Raw genomic sequence first — 13,021 nt, 5'->3', positions numbered from 1 at the left:
TTTGATAAGTGCCCATGTATTAATTGTTGATGTTAGTGCCTGTGCTATGAATGTTCTGTTCAGAAAGTTATCTCCTGTGCAGATGTGATTGAAACTATTCATACTTTCTTTTCTATCTGGTTCAGTGTGTCTGGTTTTATGTTGAAGTCTTTGATCCACTTGGAGTTGAATTTTATGCAAAGTTATAAGTATGAATCTATTTGCATTCTTCTATATCCCGATATCCAGTGACACCAGCACCATTTGTTGAAGATGGGTTTTTTTTTCATTGTGTATTTATGGCTTCTTTCTCAGGTGTCCATAGATGTGTGGATTTACAACTAGGACTTCAAATAGATTCCATTGATCAATATGTTTGTTTTTATGCCAATATTATGTAGTTTTTATAACTATAGCTCTGTAGAACAGCTTGAAATCAGGAATGGTAATACTTCTGGAAGTTCTTTTATTGTTCAAGATTCTTTTAGCTAGCCTTTATTTTTGTTTTTTTTTTTAAATATTTATTTATTTTATGTATGAGTACACTGTAGCTGTCTTCAGACACACCAGAAGAGGGCATCAGATCCCATTACAGATGGTTATGAGCCATGAAGTGGTTGCTGAAAATTGAACTCAGGACCTCTGGAAGAGCAGTCAATGCTCTTAACTGCTGAGCCAACCCTCCATTCCTTAACTATCCTTTGTCTTTTTGTTGTTGTTGTTGTTGTTGTTGTTGTTGTTTTCCGTATGAATTTGAAGTATGGATTTGAGTACTGTCCTTCAAAAGTCTGTATAGAATGATGTGGGAATTTTGATGGGGATTGTGTTCAGTTGGTAGAATGGGCATTTTTTTCCTGTTAATCCTACCTAAATCCACGAGCATGGGAAATCTTTCGATCTTCTGTTATCCTCTTCATATTTCTTTCTTCAAAGACTTGAAGTTTTTGTCATGCAAGTCTTTCACCTGCTTGGTCAGGGTCGCTCCATGATATTTTATATTGTTGGTGGCTACTGTTATGGTTGTTGTCCTGACTTTTTTTCCTCAACACATTTTTCATTTGTATATAGGAGGGCTGCTGATTACTTGAGTTGATCTTTTGTCTAGCCACTTTGCTGAAGGTGTTTATCAGTTTTAGAAGTTCCCTGATAAAATTTCTGGGGTTGCTTATGTATACTATCATATTTGCAAATTGTGATAATTTCACTTCTTCCTTTCTAATTTATATCCCCTTGATCTCCTTCAGTTGTCTTATTGCTCTATTTAGAACTTCAAGTACTATATTGAATAGATATGGAGAAAATGGACAGCATTGTCTTGTTCCTGACTCCTTTGAGTTTCCCTCCATTAAATTTGATTTTTGGCTACAGGCTTGCTGGAAATTGTCCTTCTTATGTTAGGCATGTCCATTGTACCCATAATCTCTCCAAGACTTTTATCATAAAAGGATGTTGCATTTTGTTGAAGGATTTTTATTTTATTTTATTTTTGGCTTAATCTAAGGAGATACTTATCTGATCCTTTTTCTTTCAGCTTGTTTGTGTGGTATATTACATTGACAAGATTTTTGTATTTTAAATCATCCCTGTATTTATGGAATGAAGCCTACTCGATCATGGTGGAGGCTGTTTTTGACATGTTCTTGGATTTGGTTTGCGAGTATTTTATTAAATATTTTTACATCAATGATCATAAGGGAAATTAGCCTGAAATTCTCTTTCTTTGTTGAGTCTTTATGTGGTTTATGGAGCAGGGTGAGGGTGGCCCAATAAAATGAATTTGGCAGTGTTTCTTCTGTTTCTATTTTGTGGAATAACTTGAGAACTGTTGGCATTAACTCTTCTTTGAGTGCTGAGTAGAAGCATGCATTAAACTGTCTGCTTTTTGTTTGCTTGGGAGACTTTTCATCACTGCTCTATTTTCTTAGGGGTTACTGGTCTTTTTAACTTGTTTATATGATATTTATTTAACTTTGGTAACTGGTATCTATTGAGAAAATTAGTAATTTTGCTTAGATTTTCCTATTTTGTGGAGTACAGGTTTTGAACTGTGGTCTAAAGTGTCTTTGGATTCCCTCAGCATCTATGGTTTTGCTCCTCTTTTCATCTTTGGTTTTGTTAATTTGGATATTCTCTCTCCATCTTTTAGTTAGTTTGGATAAGGGTATGTCCATCCAATTGATTTTCTCAAAGAACCAACTCTTTGTTTTATTAATTCTTTGAATTGTTTCTTTGTTTCTATTTAATTGATTTTAGCCCCCAGTTTGGTTATTTCTTGCCATCTATTCTTCTTGCTTATAGCTTTCAGATGTGCTCTTAGGTTGTCAATATGAGATCTCTCCAGTGTTTTCATGTCTGTACTATGAACTTTCCCTTAACACCATTTTCATTGTGTCCTATAAGTTTGGGTATGTTGTTCATTCATTTTCATTAAAATATAGGAAGTCTTTAATATCTTTCTTAGTTTTTTTCTGACTTAGTAATCATTCAGTAGAGAGTGGTTTAGTTTCCATGAGTTTGTAGGCTTTCTGTTATTGTTTAATCTGTGCTGGTCTAATAGCATGCATGGGGCTATTACACAATTTTCTTGTATCTGTTGAGACTTGCTTTGAGACCAAGTACATAGTTAATTTTGGCAAAAGTTCTGTGAAGTGTTCAGAAGGTATATCCTTTTGTGTTTGGGTGAAATGTTCTGTAGATATGTATTAGGTCCATTTGGTTTATAATATCTGTTAGCTCCAGTATTTCTTTGTTTAGTTTTTGTCTGGATGAACTGTCCATTGGTGAGAATTGGTATAGAGTTGCACTATCAAGTGTTGAGGTGTGATTTAAGCTTTAGTATTGTCTCTTTTACAAGTATAGGTGACCTTGCATTCAGGGCATAGATGTTAAGCATTGAAATGTCAATCTTTGTGGATCTTCCCTTTGATGAGTATGAAGAGTCTGACCTTTTTCATCTCTTTTGATCAATTTTGGTTTGAAGTCTATTTTGTTTAATATTAGAATGGCCATACCATCTTCCTTCTTGGGTCCATTTGCTTGGAAGATCTCTTTCCAACCCTTTACTCTAAGGTTGTTGAGGTGTGTTTCTTGTATGCAGCAGAATGATGGATCCTGTTTTTGAGTCTACTCTGTTAGCTTGTGTCTTTTTATTGGGGAATTGAGTCCATTGATGTTGAGAGATATTAATGACCTATGATTGTTAATTCGTGTTGTTTTGTTGTTGCTGTTGTTGGTGGTGGTAGTGGTGGTGGTGGTGGTGATGGTGGTGGCGTGTGTGTGTGTGTGTGTGTGTTTCCCTCCTTTTGGTTTTGTCCATATGAAATTATTTATTTCCTGTCTTTTTTCCTCCATGGGTGTATTTAACCTTCTTAGGTTGGAGTTTTCTTTGTAGTGTCTTCTGTAGGGCTGGATTTGTAGACAAATACTCTTTACATTTGACTACATCATGGAATATATTGTTTTCTCCATGTATGGTTATTGAACATTTTTCTAGGTATAATAGTCTGGGCTGGCATCTGTGGTCTCAGAGTCTATAGCACATCTGGCCAAGGCCTTCTGGCTTTTAGAGTCTCCACTGAGAAGTCAGGTCAACTTAAAATAGGTCTAAATTACTTGACCCTTTTCCTTTGCATCTTTTAATATTCTTTGTTCTATATGTTTTATGTGTTGATTATTATGTGTCAACAGGACTTTCTTTTCTGGTTTAATCTATTTGGTGTTCTGTAAGCTTTTGGTACCTTTATAGGCATCTCCTTCTTTAGGTTAAGAAAATTTTCTGCTATGATTTTGTTGAAAGTATTTTCTGGGCTTTGATCTGGGAATCTTTTTCTTTTCCTATTATTTGTAGGTTTGGTCTTTTCATAGTGTCCCAGATTTCTTGGATGTTTCATGTCAGGAAATTTTTAGATGTAACATTTTCTTTGACAGATGTATCTATTTCTTATATCTTCAACACCTGAGTTTCTTTCTTCCATCTCTTCTATTCTGTTGGCAATGCTTTCACTTGCAATTCCTGTTTATTTCCTTAGAATTTTCATTTCCAGGATTCCCTCAGTTTGGGTTTTCTTTATTGCTATTATTTCTATTTTCATGTCTTAAACTGTTTTATTCATTTACTTCAACTGTGCTTTTTCTTGGCTTTCTTTAAGGGAGGGGCTTACTCATTTTCTTTCATTTTCCCTTTGTCTTTTCCTTGATTTCTTTAAGGGCTTTATTCTTTTCTTCTTTAAGGATCTTCTCTGTCATCTTCATAAAAGTTGGTTTTAAAGTTCTTTTTCTCTTGTGTTTCATCTGTGTTAGAATATTCAGGATTTTCTGTAGTAGTACAGCTGGGTTCTGTTGGTAACATATTGTACTGGCTGTTTTTGATTATGTACAACTGAATTTAGGGTGATTATAGGTCTAGGTGTCAATTTCTGGGTTTGTCTTTGTTGGAGGGGTATTTTGTTTCTTGGTCTTCTTTTCCTCTCTTGTCTTCTGGCCTGTGAGCCTGTGGTTGAGTAGAGGTCTCCACCCAAGTTGGAGGCTAGAGTTCTTGTGGTTACTGTGGTTTCTTGTCAAGTAAAGAGTGTCTGCTCCAGGATTGAGGACTAGTATTATAGAGACCTACATGGCCTCTGATTCAGTCAGCAGTCTCCACCTGAATTGTAAGTTGTAGTTGTCATGCCTGGTGTAGTCTTTGCTCTAGCAGGGAGTCTCTGCTAAGTTAGGTCCTGGTCTTCTGGCATGCATGATCTGTGTTTGGGCAGGTGATAGCTGCTGGAATTGGGGTCTGGAGCAGAGCAATGAATGGGAGTCGGGGAGTATTGATTCTGATAGCAAAGAGGGTTAGTTATTTTCTAACTTTTCTAAACTGATACTTGAAGAAAAACAATCTTTCCTGTGGTATAATTTTGCCTTCTCATATTACATAATCTCTAATTTAATTTATTTTTATAATAAAATTAAATAGTGCTATTCTAACTATAGAAAACAGTCATTAAAGCCAACTGTGCTGGTTAATTTTTTTTTGTCAACTAGATACAAGCTAGGTATTTGAAAAAAGGGAACCTTGCTTGAGAGGATACTTCTATCAAATTGGACTGTATGTAAGCCAAGTTTATAGGAAATTTTTATTACTAATGATTGATATGGGAGGATCCAGCCCAATGTGGGTGGTGCCAGTCCTGATCAGCTAGGCCTGGGTTGTATATGAAAGCAGCCATGGGTAGCAAACCAGTAAGCAGTATTCCTTTGCTTCAGTTCCTGCCTTCAGGTGCCTCCCAAATGAGGAGTTTATCCCTTCAGCATGGACTGTGAGATATAACCTTTCCTCTCCAAGATTCTTGAGGTCATGGTGTTTGGCACAGCAATTTATATTATTGCAAGTTAAGACACTAGCACTGTGCTTTGAGAAAGCTCAAGAAACTCTTACTTTATTAAATTCATTCAAGGGAAATACACTGAGCGTTTATGGTTCCCTGGCTTTCACTACAAAATGTATTGGTAAATTACTAAATGAGAAAAATAGGGTTTTTTTTTTAATCTCATGATGTTTTAAGCAAAGATGAATGTGAAGTATATGAATTATTCCCAGGAGGAGTTCCAAAATTTTCAGGAGATTTCAAAGAAGTTGGTAATCCCCATGCACATTCCTTCTGGCACCTCCCTAAAAGTAAAAAACACTGCTGTGTGGCTGAAGAACTGAACCAAGAGGAAAGATTCACAAGCAGAGGGACAAAGCTGTGGTCTAAGCTGCACCACACCAAACGTAACAGGCACAACTTTTACACCCATCTCCTCTCAAGAACCAAAGCTATTTCCATAATCAAATAAAGATAGATTACTTGTTTAAAATGGAGATGTTGGGTAAGGAGATAGCTCTAGAGTTAGAAGGCTTGCCATGCATGCCTGAGGCCAGGCATTCAGATCCCCAGAACCCACCAAATGTCCCAAGAGAGTGACAATAAGCCTGTAATTCCAGTCTCAGAGGAAGTAGATCGGGTGTGTGTGTGTGGGGGGGGGGGGGTCCCCAGAGCAAGCTGGCCTGCTATGCTATCCATATCAGTAAGTTCTGGGGTTGATGCAGAGACCTTGCTTAAATGGGTGAGGTGATTTAACACTTAAGGACATTTTCTTGATATCAGGCATGGGCATCTATAGGAATGTGCACACACAGGTTCACACACACTCACACACAAATGAACAAAGAAAATAAAGCTATCTTTGAAAGAAGAATATTTTTAGAGATAGTGCAGCTATTTTGCAGGAAACGGGTATTGATCAAAAGGTAAGGGAAGACTAAAACCATGAATTCCTTGCACCTTCATAGAGAGTAGATAGTTATATGTTGAGAAGATTAAAGTAGCAGAGAACCTGGCTGTATCTAAACGCACACCTCAGTAAAGTCACAAAGCAGAGTCACAAGCTCAGAACAGAACAAAAGTAAACACGAAAGTAACCAGTTGGGCTCAGACAGCAGAGAGCAGCAGGTCCCAGCAAGAGCTCTAGGACTGGATGTCTCCCTTCAAATCCCAGCTTTGCCATGTCCCCGATTCTGGGAAGCGGCCAAGTTGCAGCCATTCCCCATGCTTTGATTCCCTTGCCTGTCAGACAGGGATGATGCCAGCCACACTTCTCAGGGTGGTTTTCAAGATTGCCTGTGCCATGGGTGCAGATGAGGCTTAGTGTCATCCCTGGCAGGGAGTAAAGATGGCTACAGTGAGGCAGACAAGACCTCTCCACATGCATGTGAGGATTGGAAGCAGGTCTGAAGCTAATTCTTGCTCCACTCTCTGGCAGCTGAATGCACAGTGATGGGTATCCCCAGTGTGACGACAAACCTCTCTGGTTTCGGGTGTTTCGTGCAGGAGCACGTGGCTGACCCTACTGCATACGGTGAGATTTTCCTTTCCATTGTGACTTCAGGGTCTTCACGGGGCATACCTCTAAAACTGTCTTGGAATGAAACTAAAGTTTGTATTTCTTGTTTAATTAAAAGTAGATTTAAGTAGAGATCCATAGAAAAGAATGTTCATAATATTGAATATACTGCCCCCAAGAAGAGTTGCAACAGGGCAGACCTTGAGCAAACTTTGCCTTTATCTTTAATTTCTTGATGGTAGTGATGGTAGTGATAAGATTTTTTTTTAAGTCCTAGGAGCAATAATGCATTATTGGAGTATACATATTAGTTCGCTTATAGCACCTGTGTGTCCAAGAACCCTTTCACAAGGGTTGCATATCAGATATCCTGAGTATGAGATATTTATGTTATGATTCATAATGGTAGCAAAATTACAGCTATGAAGTAGCAACAAAAATAATTTTATAGTTGAAGGTCACCACAGCATGAGGAACTGTAGTAAAAGGTCACAGCATTAGGAAGGTTGAGAACAACTGTATGCGAACACTTATTCTTTTAAATATCTGTATACTGAGGTAGTAAAAAAATCATTTATTTAAGACTGTAGGAGAATTCTTGTTTCATTGTGTATCTAGCATTTGGTCTCTGTGCCTTGGCTGTTGAGACTGTAGGAGGCAGCTTAGAGGTTGTAAGTGGGAACACAGAGTTTGGGAGAAGGGACCTGGTATTAGATTCCACCTAGTGTTTCTGGTTAATTACAATTAATAGAGAATTACTGACCCAGAGGGCTTGATATTTTTTTAAGGTAAGATCTGCTGTGTTGGCAGAGGTTTGCTGGTAGGTTTTAATAATTAGAAGATCTTAGAAAATGGGCTGGATAGATGGTTCAGCGGTTAAGACCACTGGCTGCTCTTCCAGAGGACCAGATTTCAATTTCCAGTACCCATATGGCAGCTCACAACTGCCTGTAACTCTAGTTCCAGGGGATGCAACACCTTTACACAGACATAAAGGCAGGCAAAGGACCAATACACATGAAATAAAAATAAATAATAATTTAATAAATATTATGGAAACATATAACATTAAGGAGGAAAGGATAAAGACCACTTTGTAGCTGAGGCAGGGGAATAATGGGTGGCAGTCTGGTCATGGTCTTTGGTGGAACCTGACGTAATAAAGAAGAGAGGAGCAATGTTCCTTAGCTCCAGGTTGGAAGTTGTGCTTTGACTCGTGTGTGCGTTCTTCAGGTATTTACATCGTCGACAGACGCTTTCGCTCTCCAGATGATTCTTGCAACCAGCTGACTCAGTTTCTCTACGGGTTTTGTAAACAGTCACGCCGCCAAAGAATCATCCAGAGGAACCGCACAGAGAGGCTTTCAGATCTCCTGGACTGGAGATACCTCGGCAGAGTAAGCAAGTTCCTCAGGAGTGCAGAGGAGCGGGTGGCAATTATCCTTCAGGATGGGAATCTTGCCTCTGGTTACAATGTATAAAATCAACTCAGTACCCAGGTGTCTACCTATCTTAAAACCGAGTGGTTTAATACTAAGCAAAGTAACTTTGCTTTCTTCTAGTATGCTTTTCACGTCGTAGTGAGTTCTTCTGGTCAAAAAATAGGTACAGCCACCTGTTGAGTATCTGCACCCAATGTTGCTGCTCTCCATGACCTCGTGACATTAACTAGTTAACGTCACTACCTCGTTTGAACAGGAGTGTCAGGGACTGGGAGGTTTTGTTTCTTATCTAGGTCTAGGCAGGGTTAGTGTCCAGTATCTAGATATTTTAAAATGAAAGCAATTTTTATTCAGTTTGCATTCAATCCAGAGTTCAGCTTGGCCAGCACAGCTGATCTTCCTCAATGTTTTGCGGTATTTCTGGGCATGTATATTGACAGGTAATAAAATTATAGATGGTCATTTCTTCATTTATTCTCAAACTTGAGACACATAGATTCCCTGACTTCACATATACAACTAGCTATTGGTCAATGCAATGTCTGACAGGGTAAAATATCAAAAGATAATAAGTTTTGCATATCAATTAATACTGACATACATATTTCAGGGTTAGGAACATAGAAGCTTATATTATAGCTTGGTTATTAACATAGCTAATGTGATTTTGATGTGTAAACTGGCTTTCTCTTGACAGTATTACCAGCATGCCAGACACTTGACATTGAGTAGGGCTTTTCCAGACAAGTTCCACCTGGAGCCCACATCACCACCAACGGTAAATACTTACTGTGTGTGCTGTTGCCTTTTATAAAAATGACATTTCTAATTTGTCATTTCAAATGAAGGTTTGAATCTGAGAGTAACAAAATATGCCAACCGTGTGCCTTATAAGTATCGAGTCAAAGTGAGGAATTGAGGCACACATGTCCAGATGGCTAATCCACGCCATCAGAGAAGTATGTCTGAATTACTACTCTCCCTGCCTTGATGCTCGTAGGTTCTGTCACTCTCCCCTTCTCCTGAGAGTTATCCAACAACAGAGTGGGTTGACCTAACAGGAGGCATCTCTCTATCTAGACAAGTGTTTTAATTTAGAATGGCCACTTGGCAAGAGTCAAATAGAGACAATTCAAGCTCAGAGGAGGAATTGGACCCCATGCCTGTTTATGACCCTTCAGCACAGCCTACAGGAGTCTTCTTCTAATGTCCAATCAGACATCTCTATCAGTGAAACTACCCTAGCTCACACATGAGCTCTTCTAAAGATGGAAGATGGGACACGCCTTGAAGCAGTGCCCAGGCTTTTCTCTACAGCGTGATTAGTCCCTGCTGGAATCTGCACACCAATCCAAGGACTACACTTTTTAGCCTTGCATCCATGTGAGCACTGGGAGGGCTGGGTTCCTCATTTACCTAAAGATACACCTCACTTCCTGACACAGCTCCATTCACCCATTTATATTTTATTCAATTAATAAGTATTTAGCTTTTACTCCTAAGTGCAGGTTCAGCTCTTACAATAAATTCCTTGATAATTTCACACATGAGTAAAGCATATTTAGATCACCTCCCCCTCCCTTCCACACACCAACTTCACGGTTTCCCCTCCTCTTCCTCCTTTTTCCCTTTCCTTCCTTCTCCTCCCCCTGACCCTCTGAGTCCAATTGGTGCCACGTGTATGCACCTGGTTGTGGGGAATTAATTAGTATTTTACCATAGAAGGATGGGAGTCATTTGGCCTGCCCCTCTCTAAGGAAACTGTCACGAGCTGATTCAGATCATGAGGGAGTGACAGTCTCCTTTAGTGTGTAGCGGGTGGTGGCTTATTCTTACTCCACTTCCTTTCCTGCTTTCAGACAAAATACCAGGAGCTTGAAGGGGCTCTGTGTGTGACATAATAAGGACATACACAGATGACTGAGAGAGAAGTTGACCAGGGCCTTCCAAGCACGCACACTCTATGAGGCAGGGACACTCTAGCTAAGCTATGTCTTTGGTGGCATTGTGCTCCATGATGCACAGTTGATGTTCAGTGTGGGTTTGTCAATTGAGCTTTCTCAATGACTCTGAGCTAGCTGGGCAGTGTTACTGAAACCTTGTGATATTTTCTCACGAAGCAAAATGATGCAATTGGTACAATCTCAGGAATCAGTGAAGACACCCAGCCATCCAGATCCTCTCTGGTGGTAGCTGGTGGTGGCCTATGCCCTGGAACTTTCTCAAAATATCTGAAAGATGACAGGGCAATACAGGTGAGACTAAAGAAAGACCCTGGGTTGTCACAGATCTGGAACTGAGTTTCATTGTACCATATACATGCTGGAGCCTCCAGCAAGTCATTTACTTTGTCTGTCTGTCTGACTATCTCTGTCTCTCTCTGTCTATCTCTGTCTCTCTCAGAGGGGAAGCAGGAAGAACAAGTTTACGAGAATATTGCTAAAATATTAAATTACACAGTTTACAATTATATGCAATTATTATAAACAGTGTAGCACTTGGTACGCTTTAATGCTTAATCAAAGATAACTTCGTGTTTAATAAATCGATCTTAGCAGTGATAGTATCAGCATCAAAGTTCATGAGGATCTGATGGATCACAGCTGACTATCTAGACACTATTGAATTAGCATTGGTACTGTCTGCATTATTGAAAACCAAGAAGTCAGAGGTAGCTCATCAGTTAAGAGTGTTTGTTGCACTTTCAGAGGAACTGCAACAACTGAACTTTAGAGTTCAGTTGCCAGTGCTTCTCAAGGAGTGATCGCAAGTTACTTCAGCCCTGGAGAATCTGATGTTCTCACCTGTATTTATAATCACTTGTGCATTCTCATTCTCTCTCTCTCTCTCTCTCTCTCTGTTTCTCTCTCCCTCTGTGTGTGTGTGTGTGTGTGTCTGTGTGTATGTTAATAATGAAATTTAAAAATGTTAAAGACTATTACATTAAGAAAGATAAAACCAGTCAAGGGTGTAGGCAAAGGCAGGTGGAGTTTTGTGAGTATTTTTAGTTCCAGGACAGCCAGGGCTATATAGAGGGACCCTGTTTCAACAACAACCAATAAAACAAAGGGAGAGAGAGGGAGAGAGAGAGAGAGAGAGAGAGAGAGAGAGAGAGAGAGAGAGAGAGAGAGAGAGAGAGAGAGAGAGAGAGAGAGAGAGAGAGAGAGAGAGAGAGAGCCAAGAAGTGGGGCTGGAGAGATGGCTCAGCGGTTAAGAGCACTGACTGATCTTCCTAAGGTCCTGAGTTCAAATCCCAGCAACCACATGGTGGCTCACAACCATCATTAATGAGATCTAACACCCTCTTCTGGAGTGTCGAAAGGCAGCTACAGTGTATTTATTTATTATATATAATAAATAAATCTTTAAAGAACAAAAAGAAAGAAAGAAAGAGAAAACCAAAAAGTCTTTTTTAATGTTCGTGCCTCCTTTGTCCTCAACAGACAGATGGCTTTAGGTACCCTAGGCCCTCCTCAGTGCCGCCTTCTCCGTCAGGATCGCAGGCCTCCAGTCCTCAGAGCAGTGATGTGGAAAACGAAGGAGATGAGGATGAGAGGTACGATGAGGAAGAGGAGGCTGAGCGGGACCGGCTAAATATCAAGTCACCGTTTTCTCTGAACCACGTTCCAAAGGGGAAGAAAAAGCTTCATGGAGAATACAAGAACTGACTGAGCTCAAATGAAGTGAGGTTGGGTGTTCCTCTGAGCATGAGATTCCTCTAAAAATCGCAATGGAATCTATTCTCTGCCGGAAAAGAACGGAAGAGAGTTAGTGAATGACAATTTTGTAATTTGGAATAAAACCTACATTTTTATCTTTGGGTCTTATTGTCCCTGTATATTTAGAGATGAGGGGTATGTTTAAAGGGGCAGGACTGGAGGCATTTTAAAGATGGCTAATTTAGCTGGAGATGCTAACTCACACCTGTAATCCTAGCACTCAGAAGGCTGGGGCAGGAGGATTGCCATAATTGGAAGACCAGCTTGGGCTATAGAGTAGTACTCTACATAAAAAAATAATGGTTAATGTAAAAGATCAGAAAAATTCTAGCTACTGATTTTTACAGCATTATCGTCATAATTCTTTGATTAATGTTTATAACACTTCTCTATTCCAAATCAATCTCTTCCAGCAGAAATAGAACCATAACTATGATTATGTGACTCATATATTTTAGATAACTGAGGCTTGGTTATTCTTTGATAATGTGCATTAAAGCCATGAATTTCCATTTTGCTCTGCAGATGATTCAAAGTCCACAAGAGAGCGAGCTGCCCCGAGCCCAGATCCCGATGCATGCCGACAGATATTTGCAGTCTAAATCTAGAATCTGCGTCTAGTTCATCGGTAGTAACTTGTAGCCACCGACGTGTGTCCCCTTACTGTAACGGTACTTTTGTGGTCTAATTGGAAATTTCAATCTGTTATAGATAATAAATCCCCAAATTCAAATGAGTCAATGTGTCACTGTTTGTAGATCTTATTTTCTTTGGTAATATCCTGCTTAAAATGTTTCAGAAATCAGAATACCACATGAGGAGGAGCACTTGTGAATAGTGCTATTAAAAACAACAAAAAAGGTAGAAAATGAAGAAATTTGCTCAGATGTAGTAGGAGCGATTTCCCTAACATGTCCTGTGATATATTTAAGGGGACAGTTGAATGATTGTACCTAAGCAGATGTATGTCAAATATAGCAACAGACCACAGATTCACCCATTTCATTCTTTCATAACTGA

The 13,021-nt window shown here is 39.3% G+C and overlaps 1 protein-coding gene across 1 annotated transcript in view; it reads left to right on the top strand.

The window, feature by feature from the left end:
- Gys2 (glycogen synthase 2) overlaps window positions 1–12,737 on the top strand; it is a 42,353-nt gene extending 29,616 nt beyond the window's left edge. Inside the window, exons 13-17 of the mRNA XM_052172765.1 lie at window positions 6,760–6,855; window positions 8,074–8,237; window positions 8,980–9,060; window positions 11,726–11,970; window positions 12,527–12,737. Coding sequence (XP_052028725.1) covers window positions 6,760–6,855; window positions 8,074–8,237; window positions 8,980–9,060; window positions 11,726–11,950 — 566 coding nt within the window. The 3' untranslated portion in view covers window positions 11,951–11,970; window positions 12,527–12,737. The remainder of the gene's footprint in view (window positions 1–6,759; window positions 6,856–8,073; window positions 8,238–8,979; window positions 9,061–11,725; window positions 11,971–12,526) is intronic.
- The last annotated feature ends 284 nt before the right edge of the window (window positions 12,738–13,021 follow it).

Source organism: Apodemus sylvaticus, chromosome 2 (genome assembly GCF_947179515.1).
Source record: "Apodemus sylvaticus chromosome 2, mApoSyl1.1, whole genome shotgun sequence".
Taxonomy (NCBI): domain Eukaryota; kingdom Metazoa; phylum Chordata; class Mammalia; order Rodentia; family Muridae; genus Apodemus; species Apodemus sylvaticus.
This window is presented reverse-complemented; position numbering and strand designations above follow the sequence as displayed.